Source organism: Netta rufina (genome assembly GCF_964035555.1).
Source record: "Netta rufina genome assembly, chromosome: 2".
NCBI lineage: Eukaryota > Metazoa > Chordata > Aves > Anseriformes > Anatidae > Netta > Netta rufina.
The window spans coordinates 46693238-46711255 of record NC_140124.1 but is presented as its reverse complement, the minus strand read 5'-3'; the positions used below and the strand labels follow the sequence as shown (position 1 = coordinate 46711255).

The 18018-nt window shown below is 42.5% G+C and overlaps 1 protein-coding gene across 1 annotated transcript in view; it reads left to right on the top strand.

Annotated features, from left to right (window-relative positions):
- ULK4 (unc-51 like kinase 4) overlaps nucleotides 1–17196 on the top strand; it is a gene marked incomplete at its 5' end in the record, with an annotated part of 228746 nt that extends 211550 nt beyond the window's left edge. Inside the window, 2 exons of the mRNA XM_084281505.1 lie at nucleotides 14082–14170; nucleotides 17098–17196. Of these exons, the coding sequence (XP_084137631.1) occupies nucleotides 14082–14170; nucleotides 17098–17182 (174 nt within the window). The 3' untranslated portion in view covers nucleotides 17183–17196. The remainder of the gene's footprint in view (nucleotides 1–14081; nucleotides 14171–17097) is intronic.
- Nucleotides 17197–18018: the final 822 nt, after the last annotated feature.

Below are 18018 nucleotides of genomic sequence, written 5' to 3'. Positions count from 1 at the left end.
GACTCCTGTAGTCCCTCGCCATTCCACGCAGTGCCACCAGCACAAGCCTGGATCTTGCTCTGGTTGGTTCCTGTCCTGCAGGTGGCTGGTAACTGCCGTGGGGCTGGGAGTGAGGTGGGTTAAGGGATGGAAAGAGTACTTTTAGGGAGGAAGAGGGAAGAAAGCTGACTGAGGGGAACAGGCCCTGCTCCTGCTGCGGCGGTTAGCGTGTGCCCAACCCTCTGATTCATATGCTGGTAAGGTCGGTCAGTCCATCTCCATGTGCTGGCTACGAGCTCGGTTTGCACAGTAGCCACTTGAAATGAAGAGCTGTGTTATGTACCAGGAGCAAAGAGCTTTAGGCCTGGGAGGTGGACTTTTAGTCCAACCCAGTCCAGTAGTCAGTGAAGAGAAGCAGTAATATGTCATATAGTTGAGCTGTCATGAATCCCATTAGTAAATCAAGGATCACAGTACTAGGAGTTGCAAATAGTTCGTAGACTGAAGTATGTTCAAACAAACAAAACGTGTAGAACAGCTATGACAAGTAGGTACATTAAAATGATATATTTACTGTAATTTATGAGTGAAGCCAAAGTCTAAATTCACCGAGTAAATAAATGATTCAAAATGATTAATTTACTTTTATTAAGTGAGAGGACTGAAGAGTGCTAAGTTCTGAGCAACTGGCATGTGATAATGACTGCTCCTGCAGAAAAGCACAATGGGAAGTTGTCTGAGTCACTCACATCTACCACTGGCTTTTCTGTAAATTATAAGTCATTAAAGGCCAATATGTCTACTCTGGAATTTAGTAATTTTTACCTTACTAAAATGTTTTTAATTTAAATTTTTCCTCATAGCACTAGAGGCTGAAACACTTATTTTGAGCATCCTGGGGAAAGTAACCATGATCTAAATCTGATCCAGTAAGCGAATGCCTTATTTTGTATTACTTTATTGAGGGATAAAAAGCTAATTTAAATTTTTTCATTGTCAATTCATTTCTTGGTTTCACTGCAATCAGTGCCAATTTTGCTTGGCAATTCAGTGCTCTTAGGACACATATCTTCTAAGAATAGAGTGAGAACATCACCTTATTTCTTACAGATCATCAGATGACCACCAGATGGGGGAATCTTTTTGTCTTGGACTGAGTTTAAATCAACAGTTTAGATGTGAAAGACTCGATATCTCATTAGCAATCCCTTGATCCACCCAGTTCCCCTGGCTGCTGTTTTAGAATGATAATCCCAATCATTCTTCCAATCTTTATAAGCAATCAGTTTTAAGTGCAACTCTTAGAAGATAAGACTTTTCCTGTCAGTCCTACCAAAAAAAAAAAAAAGAAAAAAAAAGAAAAAAGAAAAACAGGTGAGCTAGAGGCTTTGATTAGATAGGTATTCCTTTTAAGTCAGTTTTAGTCATTGTAGATTTTGTTTCTGCATGCTTGAAAATGAGCCTCCTAGCCAATTTAGATTGGCTTGAGTACTTCAAATAGTGCAATAAATCTTTTCTGTAATGCACAAAATTATTTTTAACCTGACATAAAGGTAACTTCCAGGTACCTTAACCTTTCCAAAAGGATCATAGATTTGGTTGAACTTCAAAACCCCTTTAAAATCCCCAAATCATCTGACAAAACACCTTCTCACTTAGATTAATACTTTCTTTAATACAGTGCCACTCACATTACTTGCTCTCTCTACTGTGCAGTCAGGGCCTTTGTAAGGTATTTGCTAAAAAGCTAGAATTTTGAGTGTAAATAGAAATTGAGTTTATTCCTTTTCCTGGAACAGTGATGAGATCATCGCATCAGCTTTGTATTGTGATGTGATTAAGTTTGCACTGTGACTCAGTTACCTTGTCCTGGAGGACAAAGTTATAAAATTGACTGCTGCTGTAGGTATGGGAGCAAAAGGCAGTATCATGTGGCAGACATCCAGATACTCATTCTGCGTCTGAAAACATTAAGCCCTGTGTTTATAAACTATACAACATGAGTGTGTAATGACTTTTTTAATGAGAATCTGTCTGGTTTCATTTCCATAACAGTGTTAATATTTAAATTATTGACCTAATCAGGTTAAGTGTATGAGCTGCACCATCTAATTTCAAGGCACACCTTGTTCATGGTAGTTGTGCAATGGCAAACTCAAAACAATGATGTAATTAGCTGCACATCAGCAAAAATGTCTGAAGGGTTTTAACTTGAAACCTCTAAGAGAAGACAAACTGCTTTATGAAGTTGAAAATGCTTTATTTGGAACCTGCACATATTTATTATGGGTATTATCATGTGATAATAGTACTTCACAACCTGTTTTTTCATAGTCAAAAAGAAAATGAGAGGAAAAAATATCCAGTTCACATCCTGATTAGATCATAGCTGAAAGCTGTGTTGTCGGTAGCCTTTTGTACACAGTTCGATACGACTGTCTGTTCAGCTGAAGCCAAGACTGCCGTAGTGGCGGTGCTGTAAGGTAAGTGTAAAAGGTTCACTGCCCCATCTGCGTGGGCGAAGTTTCTCAGAACCCTTGCATTCATTAGGATTGCTTTTAGCCGGTGGTATCCATTTCCTGAACACTAAATTCACCCACAAGATAAAAGCAAAAAGCCGATGCATGTATAAAAGAAAATGTTTGTTCCTCTGCTGATACTCAAATATAACGTATTTTGAGATAACAAAAGCTACAAAGAATAGTTTTCTCCCTGAAATACTTAATCATGTAAGTCAAGATTGAAGTTTAACTTGTCTCAACAAGTATCTCATGGCCAAACAAACAGTGCACCACAAAGCTGGTTAACATTCAGCCACAGCAGCTGGACTCATATTTATTAAAATTTTCAATAGGACTTGCTTGACACTTTTACAGAAAAGTCGCTTCCCTATTTTTTTTTCGCAGTAGATGTTGCCTTCTAGGCTGTTTCTTCAATCTATGCATCAAAATAGGGATGTAAAGGTCAATCTTTGCTGTATTGCAGTTACAAAGAAAAACATTTTGTCTTTAAGCGAATGTTCTCCTATCCAAATTAAACTGTTCACTTTCTATAGGAAAAAGACTTTTTAATATGGCAATTCAGTGGATTTTCTGTTTATGGAAGGACAGATCCTCCCTCTGTTGTGGACTTACTTCTACAAGTTTTATCTCTTTGTGAGACAACACAGCTGACTGTATGGCACCCAAGTGTTTTACAACCAGGAGTAAAATGAGTTAGTGTAAAGCACCATCAGTGGTGGTTCAAGCCAGCCCACTTAGCATTGCAATTAGTGGGTGCATATATACATAGATTTCACATTCTAGCTAAGTGGCCGGTAATTTCTTAAACTGTTTAAACTCAGGTACTTGTGATTGATTTACTTAATTGCATGATTTTAATTTAGGAAAAATTTGTTTAACTACACAATGCAAAAGATAAGCTGGTGTATCTGTGGTAACTCAGTGCCAGACAGCCTTCCATGTGGTGAGGAAGAACAATTTAAGTAGATATGTTGTAATTTCTATGTTCAATTCTTAACACTGTGTTAGATAGTTCCTTGTGTAGTCCCACTTAGACAATCACAACTGGGTGATAATAAAAATAATTTTGTTAAGAGGAAATGTCCTTCCCAAGCGCATGAGCTGCACAGAAAACCCTTCGCTTTGTTCTGTCTGCTATGAAGTATTTATGCAGAGTTGTCTTGTGTTGCCCTTCTTTTTATGTTGTCAGGGGTGAGTGACTAGCAACTTGAGTTTACCCTTAAATAAAGTGAACCTTGGCCTTCCATGACATCTTTTATCAACACTAATACAGTGTATTGCCATTCATGTCACTAGTTAGTGACATCATATTTGACTTGCAGTCTTCTCTTTTGTTGGTGATAGAAGACTGCCTGGTTGAAGAGTTTTGCTCCCTAGAGAAAAAAAAAGAAAAAAAAAAAAGTGGTTTATCTTCTCTTTGCAAGTTTCTGCTGTAAATCATTTAACCTTGTCTTAGAGCCCTTCTGTTTTTGCAGTTGCAGCAAAGAAATTCTGCAGTGTTTATATTCATCTGTATCTTGAAATATGATTATAAAGAACAGCAAGATGGTATTACGGTGAGGACAGCTGCAAGGGTTTCTCTCATCCATAGACTGCCAGGAGCTGGATCTCGGTGAATTGACAAAAGCATAGGAAAGCTTCTCGGGAGTCTGTTCCTGCCAGTCACTGATGAAACTGGTAGTCAGCCAAGTGTGAGTTGAGGTAGGGAGAGGAAAATGGGGAATGAAATCGTCAAAACGCTACTTGCCTGATATCACTAAAGCAGCAGGGCTCAGGGTGAAGCATATGGAGTCCAAACAGAACTGAAATGGCTAATATTGACAAAAAACAACGTGAATGACTGAAGACTTGTGGTTTTCTACAGTGGGAAGTGGGGATGATCTCGGAAGTAACTGTGAAGGCTTACTTGCAAGTTGGCCTGCAGAACTATCCATTCTGCATGAAACCTTACTCAGTCTGTTCATTTGGAACAAGTAATGCAAGTCTGAAAATATGTGTGTGTCTGCATTAGGTGTGGTGTTGGCTGCCATTTTGGCTGATGGTTGTTTCACGAGTGACGTGGCAGTATTCAGCCAATCTGTAATGGCTGGTCCTTAATGACCCTGGATGTGGGGAATCACATAAGGGACAACCTATTCTTAATTTTAGAGAGCAGCAAGAATGAAAAGTCTTTATTGCAGTGGCTGGCATACCGGGGACTCATGTTCCTGTGGGAAGTTTCTTACCTGCTTGTTTGGAAATGTGTTGGCTTTTCAAGACCTGCCCCTGGGGACTGGTGCTGTGCTGGTATTTGGAAGCTGGGAGCCCAGTGTGATTATGAGGAGATACAGGAGCCATCCAAAAAGCAGAGCTGTCATGTTCGGCAGTGAGAAATACTCTCTCTTTTCACAGGGACAGATGTTTTCCTTCCAGTTGTACAGTGAAACCGACGGTTCTGAAACCTGCACCCTGTTAATTTGATACATAATTCAAGGCCAGCGTAATTCCCAGTGACTATCACTGCTGTTTTTGTTATGGAGTCCTAATTCATTGTTTCTGTGGGCACAAAAGTATTGCCGGACTCATTTGGTGTTTCAGTGCACTGTAATTTTACTTACTGCAATTCTGTTGAGATTGCCAAGCTGTGTCATCTGTTGGGCTCATCACTATTACTTCCTTTTGACCTCCTCTCTGTAATTGCACACACATGACTTTCTAGCTGCTATAAAGATACCTAAATGCAACTGGGCTCATTTAAAAAATAACAAAAATAATTAAAAAAAAATGTGAATAAACCAAAATATTTTTCTGTGAGGCCAGTGAGGACCAATTAGGTAGCTGTTTGCTTTCTGCCAGGCAGCCAGAGCCATCTGTCACATGACAATGAGCAAGCACAGATTTCAGAAGTCCATTTGTTTTTATGACCGTTTTTACAATTTTATGGAAATTGAACCATTACATAAAGCATAATTTTCCTCAGAATCGATGTTTTAGATACTTATTTCCCTGTTCAGTCATTTGCATATCTAGTTGCTTTATATATAAAGCACGAATACAATGATGCTTTTCTCCCCTAATAAAAAAATCTTCAGACCTAAGTTTTGCCTTTTTCCAGTGTATGAAGGACTGCCTATGATTGGTACTAAAGGAAAACCCCAAGGGCTTTAGGTCCAAGTTTTATGTGTGCATAGAAACTATGTCAAGAGAGGTTATAAAGGAACTAATGTTTAATGCTTTATTGCTTAGCTTAAAATCATGGTCCATAATGTTTTTAAAGAAGGTTCTGTTGCTCTTTTTATTTTTCAGCTATGTTCTTTTCATATTCTGGGGTAGCTCTTAATGTAACTCATGATATTCTTGCTATTCTTGGAATGGTAAATCTAAAACATTCCGTTAAGTTGTGCAGATTTTTCGTAGTTGAAGTCCTGTGTTCAAGTTCAGATTATAACCAATGTGAGCAAGAGACTTCTACTTTTGCTTCATCCTCAGCAAAAGTTAATGCTATATAAAGGTTCTGCTCCGGGGAAGCTAAGGATTTTGCGTACCAGATCAGGATTTAATTGCACCAACAGGTCTGTATAAGGACAGTTTGACAGCATCTCCTCACATCACTCTGGCTTCATCAAGGCATAGTATTCTTTTATTTTCATGAAGAACATTTTAAATCAAGAAAAGAGACAAAGTCAAGTTGGAGCTATTACTTTTTTTTGAGGCTGCATGCATTAAAATTAAAATTCCTCAGTGAACTGCAAATACTTGGCAGTTCCTAGGGGTTTGGCCAGTTCATTTGTGCACCACAGGCATGGCTGCTCAAGTGTTTGTGTCCTTAGATATGTAAGCATTTATGAAATTGGTAATTGCTTGGTTGCTTGCATACTTCTCCTATACAGTAATTGCCATTTAAAGGTCAGCACTTTCCAATATGTTCTGGGTGTCACTGTTTTTCCTAATAGTGAGAAGGTGAGTTATCTGTAATAATGATTCTTATACAAGCGTATAAGCATTTGAAATTACTTTGAATCATCATAGCATGAAATATGGCAGCAAAAGATTTAGGGTCGGTTATATTAGTTGCTGTGCCCATGAAAAGAAAAGAAGGCCACCCCTAACCTGTGGAGCATATCAATGAAAGTTGGATATAACTCCAAACAAACTTTGCAGTCAGACCATTTTGTGGTTTTACAGAGAAATATAAAGGATGACAGCTGCTGGAATTCAGGGGTCTTAATCGAGAGTTGAATTGTTAGTCCATAAACAACATCAGTGCTGGAAAGAGAGCTACAGGAGTCAACATCTAAAAAGGATTGCGAGTTGCTTGTCAGAAGCTATTTTAGGAGAAAAGCTGACAAAGAGAAAAAGAGACTATGAAGGACATTTGAACATGAGAGAGCCTTCTCTTTAGTGAGGGGAGCTCCCATGAGACCAGCAGGGTGCAGCGTAGCTGGGAGGTGGTATTCTCTTCAGGTCCAGCAAGGTGAGGGCAGGTGGGAAGAGGAATCGGAGGGGCTTGTGAGGAGGGCACAAGCTCTGTCTGTGGCCCCATTTTGCCAAAGCTGATGCTTGAGGCCAGCAGGGATTATTGTTTGGCAGACTGAAATTAGTCTGAAGTGGTACCTCAGGGAGTCACTGGCATGCAGATGACAGATGAACTGGTGTTTGTAGATGAGGTCACCAGCAACAGGGTGGCAAGTGTTTATTTTTAATGTCATATTGATGTTGGGCTTGCTTATGCGCATGTGTAACGTGATCCTGCAACACTGTGTGGAAGGCTTCTACAGCACCTTGCAGACACCCGTCAGGACTGCAGTTCCCTTTCCTGATGAAGTTGTTGTGGACAGCTGGGTCTAATGGATGTAAATGGATTGCCCTACCCAGTTCTGTTAAGTCAAATATTTTAAACTCACTAGTTACAGAGAATAGAAACTGCGATAATGGTTATTTTCTGGGTTATAAAGACATTTTGTACGTTCTGAAAATCAGTTGAGAACACTGCTAGCAACAACGCCAAAAATCAAAATCAAACAAGACTGAGAGCCCTCTTCAGTTCAATAATGACCCTGAGGTTTTATGAATCTTCTATAGTGCTTAGATAATACCCCTTAGAGTTGGCAATTTTATAACTTTACAACAACCCTGGAGCACGCCTTTGTGTGCATTATGGATGTGCTGAAGGGCAGAAAATAGCGTCAAAGTGGAAGGTGTCAAGGAACATCCAAAATCAATTAACAATTATACAGCGTGGGGGAGACATTCCTTGTCTCCCTGCAACTAGCCCTTGAGACAGCACACCGCTCAGCCTGCCAGGAGACCCGTGTGTTTCCAAGTTAGCCGTGGAAATTGCTTTGAACTTGGAGTAAACCTGCACACACATACAAATTAGAAGACGACAAAACGTGTGGAATGAAATCTTGGCCTTATCAAAGTCAAACGGAGTTTGTCGCTGACTTCAGTGGAACAAGAATTTTATCCATAAAGAGGGGAAAAAATTTTTTTTGAACTCTAAAATCAGAGCTAAGCTGTCTGAAGTACTTTTTTTTTTGGTCACAGATACCTGCTTGTTTTCGCACGTATTTGCAGGATCTGAAGGCCACGAAGTCTTTGTAATTTTGTGTCTGCAATCCCTGGCTATAATAATGCTTGCCAAAGCACACCTGGAACACTCATGCTTTTGTAACTTTCATTTCTTGTTTTTATGGTCCAGCAACATTGCTCAGGCCTGTTCAAATGAGTTGGCAATTAGTAACGTAAATACAACCTGTCCGACTTGATCTGTTCTTCCCACATGCACTTTCTGTCTGTCTCTCTCCAGCTGAACCATTTATAAAGAGACAAGTGCTGCGATGGGGTGGATGTCAGAAAGGTTTTTACCACTTAGGATGAGCTCTTTTGGAGGAAAAAAATACCATGTGGCCACCCTCATGAGCATGCAGTGTCTCTGAGAGCACGCTGCCCTTGGGTGGTCCTTTTCTCCAGTTGCATAACCTGGCAAGAGTTACCATTATTTTACAGTAAATAACCCATAAATTGGTTGAGCATATGCTCTTTGAAACATCCAGTCCCATGTACCTGCTGAGAGCATGTCTAAAACATGAAACGCCAGATTAAGCACCTCACAAAAGGCCCTTGCAAATATCTGGGATTTTTTGTTGTTGTTTTTGGCTGTTTAGTTTTTATTAAAAAAAATAAATAAATAAAATCCTGCCATAGATTCCAAACTGGTCCAATAGCTAGAGCACTCCCCTGGCAAACAGGAGGGCAGGCTTCCCTTCCCCAAGATGGCAGTGAAGTGAGGAGGCCGTGCCTCGATCGCGGTGTTCTTCACTTGTGGGGAACTGCCTGACCCTCCCTGCCTCTCCCCATCTGTTGGAAGCTCTGTCACAGCAGCAAAAAACCACAATGTTCACTTGCCTGGAAAAGAGGAGAGGACTGCAAGAGCCTGTGAGCCTGTAGCCTTGTGTAGGGGCACTGAGAAAAGGTGTGGGGTTGCCCCCCATGCAGTTTTTTTTTGCCCTTCTGAACCTCAGCGTGCCCCGTGCTCTGTGCAGGTGTCTAGGTTTCCATTCTGGATTGCTGACCCCTAAAATGTTGTCATTACAGCCTCTACTCTGTAGGGTCTAAATGTTTTATTGGGTCTGGTCCTTAACTATACCAATGTGGGGCTTTGCTACCTTGAAAGAGTAAGTGTGCAAACCTACAGAAAGAATGGCAGTGATGGAACTGATGTACCTTCTCTGGACAATACCACCTTGTAGAGGGCTGTATTTTCAAATATCTGTATTTAGTACGTTTGAACATGATCAATGAATCCATCCGTTTTATTTCAGGTAGCTTCTCACCTGCTCAGGTCTGTGTTTGCAGTATCTCCTTGGTCGTAATGCCGCCCTGTGAGGAGGAGCGGCTGCATGTTTCTGGCTGTGTTGTTGTGAATTGTGAGTGACAAACCAAGCGGTGGGCTTTCTGTGCTGCACTGCCCGTGAATAGCTCCGTGCTGACAGCCTGGGAGGAAAAGTACCTTTAAATGGGATAGGCACAAATGGTCAGCAGCGCTGGGAGGCTTTCTCCTCCAGCCAGGCATTGTGCCTCATTTCTGAAGCTGCCATCCCATTCACTTCTTTGCTGGGCTGTCACGTCAGCTACGGTGATGCTTTTGACACCACTATATTTTGTGACATTTGCTCTTTAAAAATGAGAATAAGGTCACTCTAAGCAGCTGTGAATAGCCATCAGCTCTCAATCACCATCAGCCCAGACTGCATTTGAAACGGCGGCTTTGGGGCTGAAAAGACGCGGCGTTCGACTGGCAGTCCCTGAGCCGCTTCAAGGTGGTGCAGGAATCAGGAGTCTGAGGTATGCATCTTAAACTGTGGGGACAGCACTTACTGTGAAGACATTATTTGAGATAGTGTCTTGAGGGCAACAGGAATATGCTTAACTCTTTGATTTTTTTTTCCCAGAAAACTTATACTTTCTTCTAAATATATTTCATATTCTCCATAGGATCCCTGCTAATGCGCAGATAAAAAATGGTGATTGTTTTTACTGCAGTATTAGCTGATGCTACAGTTCCCATTCACAGAAAACCCTCTGGCTGGGGTTAAGTGGTACTTCAGCACTTGCTGATGTTGAAGTGATGCTAACGTTAGAGCTACGACTACCTGGTGGCTCCAGTAAACCAGCCCATGGCAGCTCCCGTGTTGTTTGTGTGGCTGCTCTCTGTCAGCGCTGGCAAAGTTGAGTGAGAACTTGAGCTAACTGATCCTGCAAGGATAATTAGCTTAATTGTGTTAAATTTTGAGGAAAAGGTAGGAAGCATCACTTTGAGGTTAAAATATTGAGGCGTGTTTGGGAAAGAAGGCCAAGTTTATGTGGAAGAGCATTTATGAAATGACTTGCTTGTGTCTGTGTATACAGACATAGTGATGGCACGTAAAAGACATCTCCAGCAGCTGTTTATTTGAGAATATAACATTGGAAGGTGCAACTAAATATGCTCCTGAGTCCTCTCTTCAACAACAACAACAACAAAATTACGTATTTTAATCAAAGAAATATTTTATGTCGTTTCCCAATTTCAGTACAGTTTGCTTCACAGACATCAAGCTTGCAGTTTATTTCAAAACTCAACAAAGCAGGAGAATTTCTTTCTCTTCAATATGGTAGGAGAGCAGTTTAGTATTAGGTCCTTTAACTCAGTCATAAATTAACAAAATGTGAGTTTTGACAAACCAGAGAAAGCAGTATTATGAAACAATAAGCCTTAAGAAAGGAGATTATCTCTTAGATTTCCATGTTTTCTTGAAAATTGAATTGCAAAAGTCATTTAGATCAAGAATCCAATACCAAGCACCATAATACTTGAACAGCTATTCTAAATGTTAGGAAACACTGATCTTTACATATCAGTTATGGTTTCTTTATGTATGACTCATCCTTGTTTAATAGAATTGAAGAGAGGGAAAGCTTTGGAATGGTTATTAGCTTAATAAAGCAAAATCATTTTGGGATTCTTACTAAATTCCAATGAGTATACAACTAAACTGAGATTTAATTACATTTTTAATTAAAGGAATAGATATCGATTATGTCACTGAATATGTGTTGTAGCCAGCCCTAACAAATCAGTGTTATTACAAGAGATCACTGAAGCAGTTATTAAAATTCTGAGTGAGCTAGAACTGGGCTGAATAAAAAGATAGAGTCATGCTGGGAAGGAGAAAAAGGTAATGAGATGCATAAAAATACATGTGTTTCCAAAAGTTTGATTGCTGACAGTTTGCTGTGTTATCATAATTTATTTTTATCTAAAGAACAAAGTGAAGATAAAAACAGAGCATTTTTTAAATAGGAAACAAAGTTTTATCTCGGTTCTTGAAAGCGAATAGTGATTCCTAAGATCAGTCAATGTTTCACATGACCTTTACATGAAGCAGGATCTCATCTACCTTATGTGAGATACCCTCTGGTCACTCAGATTTCCTACACAACATAATATAAAAGGGGCAAGCAAGTGTTAGTGGTCAGAGCAATAGCAGCATGAGGGTACTGGCCAAAAGTGATGGCCAGGTGCAGCCAGGGCCACTCGCCCTGTACCCAGCCTGTGCCTTGCCTGCTGCTGCAGCATCGGTGCTCTCCTCTGCCCTGTGTGAGGTGAGTCTGTGGTGTGGATGCCTTTTGGTGGGCAGAAAACAGCTTTCTGAACTCCGGTAATGGGGAGTGGGTGTAGAAGCCTGCTGTGAGGCTCTACAGCTGCATTTTGTCCACATGGGTTTTCGCTAGTGCCCCTTATTTTGTGCGAAGCTGTTAGCTGATGCTCTCAAAAAATATATGCCCCAAGTTCGTCTGAAACTTAATTTAAAAAATCTGCAGGCTGCTGCGGCTGCTGTTAAAGGCCTGATACTTTCCCTCCTTGTGGTACCACCTTTACTGCTGACAGGATCTTTCTGAAGCATTTTGCTATGTGGTGCAGAAGCCCCCTCAGATGGACATCACAGAAACCCCATTGCCTCTGTCTGGAAGTTACTCTGGTCAGTGAAGTATAACAAGGAGATGGAGTAGATGATCTCATAGGTCTTTCTGTTCCTATCTGTTATAATTTCTGTGCGTATAAAGCCGTTTTAATCCTTCCCATTCAAACGCATTGTGCCCACAGAAATGTATTCTTAATAATGGCACAAGGCATGCTGCAACACAGGCAGATTTGGGAAATTCCAATGGACTAAGTCATTAACTGAAGTAGAGCATTTCAGAATTTAAAAAACAAAGGTATAAGATTTTATAACTTTAATAATGTATTTTGAACATTCTCTGTGTAATGCATGAAGGCCGACCTGTTTGAAGAACACGGCAGTGGTGCGGATTTCAGCACCCAAGCATTAGGTTGTATTAGTATGAGAGGTGTCTGTAGCCTTTACTTGACCTCAGGGTTTTATGGAGCAGGATCCAGTCTTCAGCGGCAGCTCCCCCTTCGCCCCCTGTGACCTCTTCCTCTTTCAAGTGTGCAGGGTGAACAAGGGCCATGAGCAAAGAATGTGGCCATGGCGGAGGAGCTGCAGAGGCTGTGGCAAGTGTTTAGCAGAGGCAGGAGTGCTCCTCGGCACAGAAAAGCAACATCTTGAGGCTGAAGCACTTTTCTCTTTCAGTAACTATATTGCCACAATTTCATACCTCTTCCTTCTAAAATTCAGGACCCAGATTACCAAATGTCTTCTGTAAGTACAGGATGAGAATGAAAGAAGGATGGATGACAGAAATACAAACAGAGGGGTTCAAAGATAACCTCAGGAGACTAAAAAGGCTTAATGACTTGTAATCAGGATTTACCAATGATTTGTACTTAGGTAATTGTTCACTGTTTTTTTCCCCAACACACAGGATAGATCTTCGTTTACTACAGACAGAGCCCTGTTCCTGCTTAACTGCAGGATGTTATGATTATAGCTGTAGTGACACTGGTGTTTCAGAATCACCGCTGATAAATGATGGTGGGCTGGTAGCTGTAAATACAGCTTCTCTTGTGATTTAAGAGGGAGACTTGAAGGCATATCGCCTGGATGCTTGATCAATGGTAAATCGGGCCAGCCATGGCATGTTAAAGCTTAAAAGTCCTTGCCAGGTTTGGGGATTAAAAATTGTCGTTTCAAGCATTAACTCCCGGTATCAAAATAATCAGCTGCTCAGGTCCTTTTCCTTTCCTTTTTGCCAAGATTTACTTACCTTTGTAAGCAAGAACTGACACGCAAACCTTTTTTTTTTTTTTTTCCTTTTTCTTCGGTAATTTTTTTGAGGTAGGAGAGCTTCTTCAGCAAGCTGCCAAGTGTTCGGTGTCTGTGCCACAGTGCCATGCAAGTTCATGCCGTGCCCCCCGTGACCGTCCCATTCCCATGGCTCACTGGTCAGGAAATGTGCAGCCACTTGTAGCCATGCACTTACGCAGCGTAAGGCTGGCGATGCCATAAACCAGTCATCAGAGATCAGTGTGATAAAAAAACAGCCACAGCAAAATCAGCTCTCGCCAGGATTCACTTGACACAGAAGGGCATACGGCTTCAGTCATTCGTTCCCTGCTCCGTAGGTGACAGCCCTGCACAGGCAATATTCCTAATGACTGACGAGTGGCAAGAAAACATTGAATATGCAGGTGCTGCCATTGCAGTGCTTTTTAACCTGGTTCCTCTCAGAGAAAACCCCACATGCCCTGATCTGAAGGCTGATACATGCTTGGTTATTTTTTCCCTGAAGTGAAAAATGGAAACGGCTGCGGGCTCGGATCTCCCTGGAATTCAGAACCAAGGGGGTTTGTATTTGCATTGGTGCTAAGAACAAAATCAGGATTGGCAGGCTGTGATGTGTGAATTTTTGCTCATACAGGGACTCAGAACGAGAGTGAATCTTATTAATTAAGCCAAGACATCTCAGACAGTTTGCGCCTAAACTTCAGCCCTGTTTGGTAAAAGGGACTTTCTCTTGGGCCTCTTTAATGTCACATTCCATTTACAAGTGTAACAAACGCTGTGACTTGTTTCCCTCTCCCCCCATCCCACAGAAGACGACAGAGGAATTTCTTGCTCTGCCTTTGATAACCGTTCTTTCTTTTTGTTCCAGATAACTTCAAACGAGAAGCGCTTGGAGAGCCTGAAGAGTGATGGCGATGCTCTTATCCAAACTCTAGAGAGCCTGGCCCAGGCTGCCAGGTGAGTTCCCTCAGGCTTTCAGGAATTTCCAGGGATGAGAGCTCTCTCCTCCTCTTTTGTCTTCACTGGCCTTCTGCTGTAATTGCCTCCGTGCAGTACAAGCTTCTCAGGTTTCTGTCCCTGGCCCCCCTCCCTGCACGGCTCCCCTCCAAAACCCTCATTCAGAGCTTTCTGGCGGTTCAGCCGCCACCGCCGCGGCACGCTTTGATCCCCAGCTGCGGCTAGCCACAGTGTGCTGCGCGCTCGGGCTCAATGTGTGTGCACATGTGGCGGCTTAATTTGTAATTTATTTATTTATTTTATCCCAAACAATTCGCCTCTTTATGACCGGATGCTGGTCAGTGTTTCTTGGCACAGTGGGCTAGATGCACAATGTGGTATTTGTGCCCTGTCTTAAAGTAATTGTGTTTTGTACACTTGCTGATTTTGTTTGAATGTGCAGCTGAAGAGCAGAGCTGCTTTTGTTTGAGAATACCTGCGGCTTCTCAGAGAAGGCACCAGACACTGGGGGATGCCATGGCCTCTGCGAGAACAGAGGTGCTGGTCCCAAAGGCTTGGCCAAACCTCGGCTCATCTCCCTTAGACCTTCACTCATCTAATCCCAGTTGGACATAGGAATGAATGAATTACTGTTCTCTGCCCTGAAAAACAACAACAACAACAACAGGAAAGAAAAAAGAATTGCACTTGTGCTGTGGGCTGTTAGGCTGCGTTTCACTCCCAGTCACATGAAATTGTTAGATAGATTGTGTTTTATCGATCATTTTTGAAACACTACGGTGGTGTTTCCAGTGCTCTTTGTGCTTCCAAATGGCTTCACGTGGGTCAGTTGTTTGGGACAGTCAGCTCCTCAGTATTACAGCAGGGTGTACCCTGTATTGGAAGGAAGGGGGAGCGAGGGCAGATGTAGAGAGGAAATGGTCAGGAAGTGGTGAGTGTGAGGAGCTGCACGCTGAGGGCTGACCAAACCTGTCCTGACCAGCCTGCATCTCTCTCAAATGCTCAGCTGCTGACTCACAGCTTTTTGTGTGACACGTTAAATTATCTAACTAAAATAAAATGACAGCTCTCCCTAAGGGAGACACTGGCACCACTACTGAAGATGACAGTGGTGTGACAGCAAGGAAAGAAAGGGATTTTTCTTCTTTTAGAACTAGTTTTCACTCTCTTTCAGCTCATTTCAGCGTTAGATGCACCAGACAGCCCATCCAGTAGCTGGCTTTGAATCCCCTTCTCTGGCTTCCTCTAATTGTCTGTTATCTGCACGTTTCTGTGCTCAAAAAACACATACTAAAGAGTCCAAAATAAACACTGGTCTCTCTTATTTGACGTAAGATGCTCAGTACACTGGATTCGGTCCCGTGTTAGTGCTGAGTGCTGTGATACACTGCGGTAGGCCGAGCTCCTCAGCTTGCAGCAGCAGTGGAAGGCCCCCAGGAGCTCGTGGATTTCACTTTCCCTCTGCCCATTCGTTGGGGAGCGTGTCCCTGTCCGTTCATCTGCTGAGGGCACTGGGAGGCATCTAGCCTGGGTCTTGGGGGTGTGAGAGGCTCAGGCGTGGATAAATTGTTAACAGGTAGATGGGAGAAGCCTGGGGTTAGCAAGTTCAGTCAGCTTCAGCTGAATGGCTATTTTGCTTATGGAGGCTGCGGCTGTTCCGCCATCTCCTCAAACTCCCTTGTCTTATGGGCCGTGCTTCCCAGAATATTCCTTGGTAGCAGTCACTCAGGTCTCCTCCTCTCACTTGTGCTTTGAGCCCTGCTAAGAAGCCTTTCTGAATTTCATGCTGAATTGGAAACATGAGTAGCCCGACCTCCCAGGCCCTTCCACCCACGTATTGTCACTGGGTCGAAGGGATTGAGGGGGGCTTTTGCTTTGCTTCTTTTTCGGACAGGTTTCTCATCTTTCAGTCCGCCTGCGCAGTGGAAGGCAGATAAGATACCAGCCAGGCAGTGCACTGCTGGCAGAGGGACACTGCTTGCTGGGGTAGCAAGGTGCTGGCGGTGCTCTCCTGCTGCCGTGTAGCAGCTTGTACTGCCAAGCTCTTTCTCTGCTGTGTCCTCTCAGCTGGACAGATCAGGCAGTTTTGGGGTTGGTACCTGACCAAGCCAGTCTGCTTAGTGCCTAGGTGGCATTAAATCCAAACTCTAAAATGTGGGACCTTAGCCATTTGTTTTTCAGTTGCCAAGATGAATTTGTTTCAGATAACTAAGTTTTCTGGTTTAAACTGCTGCTCATTAAGAAATTGGTTTATGAAGTGTGGACTGATCGTTTGGATTTCACTGTTAGCTCTGTGTGCCCCTAAACACGGGGTGTCGGTAGGTATTTGTCATTAGCAGCTATTGAGGAAGCTGCAAATTGGTCTTGTGGCGTACTTTCTAAGTTAATGATGAGGGATGGTAAGCCTCTAAAAAAGCATTTCTATGGCCTTAGCAGTGCTTGTTAGATCCTCTTTTTCAGTGCTGGAAAAACCATGCATGTAAGAAAAACTCAGGTGAGGAAGTGAAGGGGGAAGACCACAGCACTGACTCTAAGACATACACGTAGTGGGGCGGGTGGGCAAAACCTCAAGAGGAGCTGCCTCCTTGTGCCAGGTAATTGGGAAGGCACACATAGGAGTCATTTGTCTGCGCAGCTATGAGAGTGTACGTGTGTGTGTGTGTGTGGATTCACGGGGCACAGTAAGTTATGTCTTCTATTTTACAAAGGAGATTGAGCAAGGTAGCGGTTGCTGTGAATTTCAGCTGAAATTCAGTTTTACATGAGATTTGTTGCAGGACAAAATCACCTGTTGCATGTTACTACTTAATAGTAAAAAGGGATAAAGTTACTCAATGACTATTAAGTTTTCCAACATAATGGCAAATGTGGGATTTCTACAAAAAGTTTTCCCTTGTCTAACAGATGCTACTATGTTCACTTTCTAGCTCTCACGCTGATGTTGCTGTTGCTTCCTTGGCATTTGAAATTCTGAGAACAGTGGGACATGAAAATCTGAAGACGACCAAGTGAGCTGTTTTTGACCAGCCCACTGAAGCGTGCAAGTTGTGCGTGCTGCTCAGCACCTCAGTCCTGAATGAACACCTTCAGATACGCAGAGCCGACCCAACTAACTTAGCAAGCTAGCTGAGCCATAGTGTGACTGGGGGGGGGGGGGGTGTTTCCAGGCAGGGAGGGAAAATGCCTTTTCCTCACCCTTCCCTCAAGGGTGAATTGTTGATTACTGTTTTACCTTGTTGGTGTTACGTGATGTAGTGTGTATATTTGACAGCCAGAGTTTGAAAAGTGTAAATTAAATAAATAGCATAGTTATTTCCACAGTGACTAGCACTGGAGAGTATCTTTTTACTAAAAAGTAAGACTATACGTGGTGGAGGCTGTGTGCGTGCAGATGTGGCACGTATGCATGATATCCTCATGCAAGAGTCCTCTGGCACTAGCAGATGTCAAGGTGATTAAGAAATTACATCCCGTTTTTTTCCCCCGGAGCGGCTCTGTCCGGTAGTGCTTCCTGTTTGACACTGTTTGTGACTCTTTGTGACTGCCCCACCTGCGCAGCAGTTACCTGCGAGCTGCTGCGAGCAGCCTGCCCTCGGACAGCCCCGGTCTCCAGATGGTGAGGCACGAACAGCCCTAGGTAAACAGACTGACCTCACCTTGCACTGCTTACTGGGATTGTTTTCTTGCGTAACCTTTCATATCACTGTTACTTTTTTCAGAGCTGGAAATTAGAGCTGGGGTTGCTAGAAATAGGAAAAAAATTACTGAACGCGTTGGGTAAAATATTTTCTAATAATAGTCTTCTAGTGCAGGTGTGGCTGAGAGGTGACGCTGGGTGACTCTAGGAG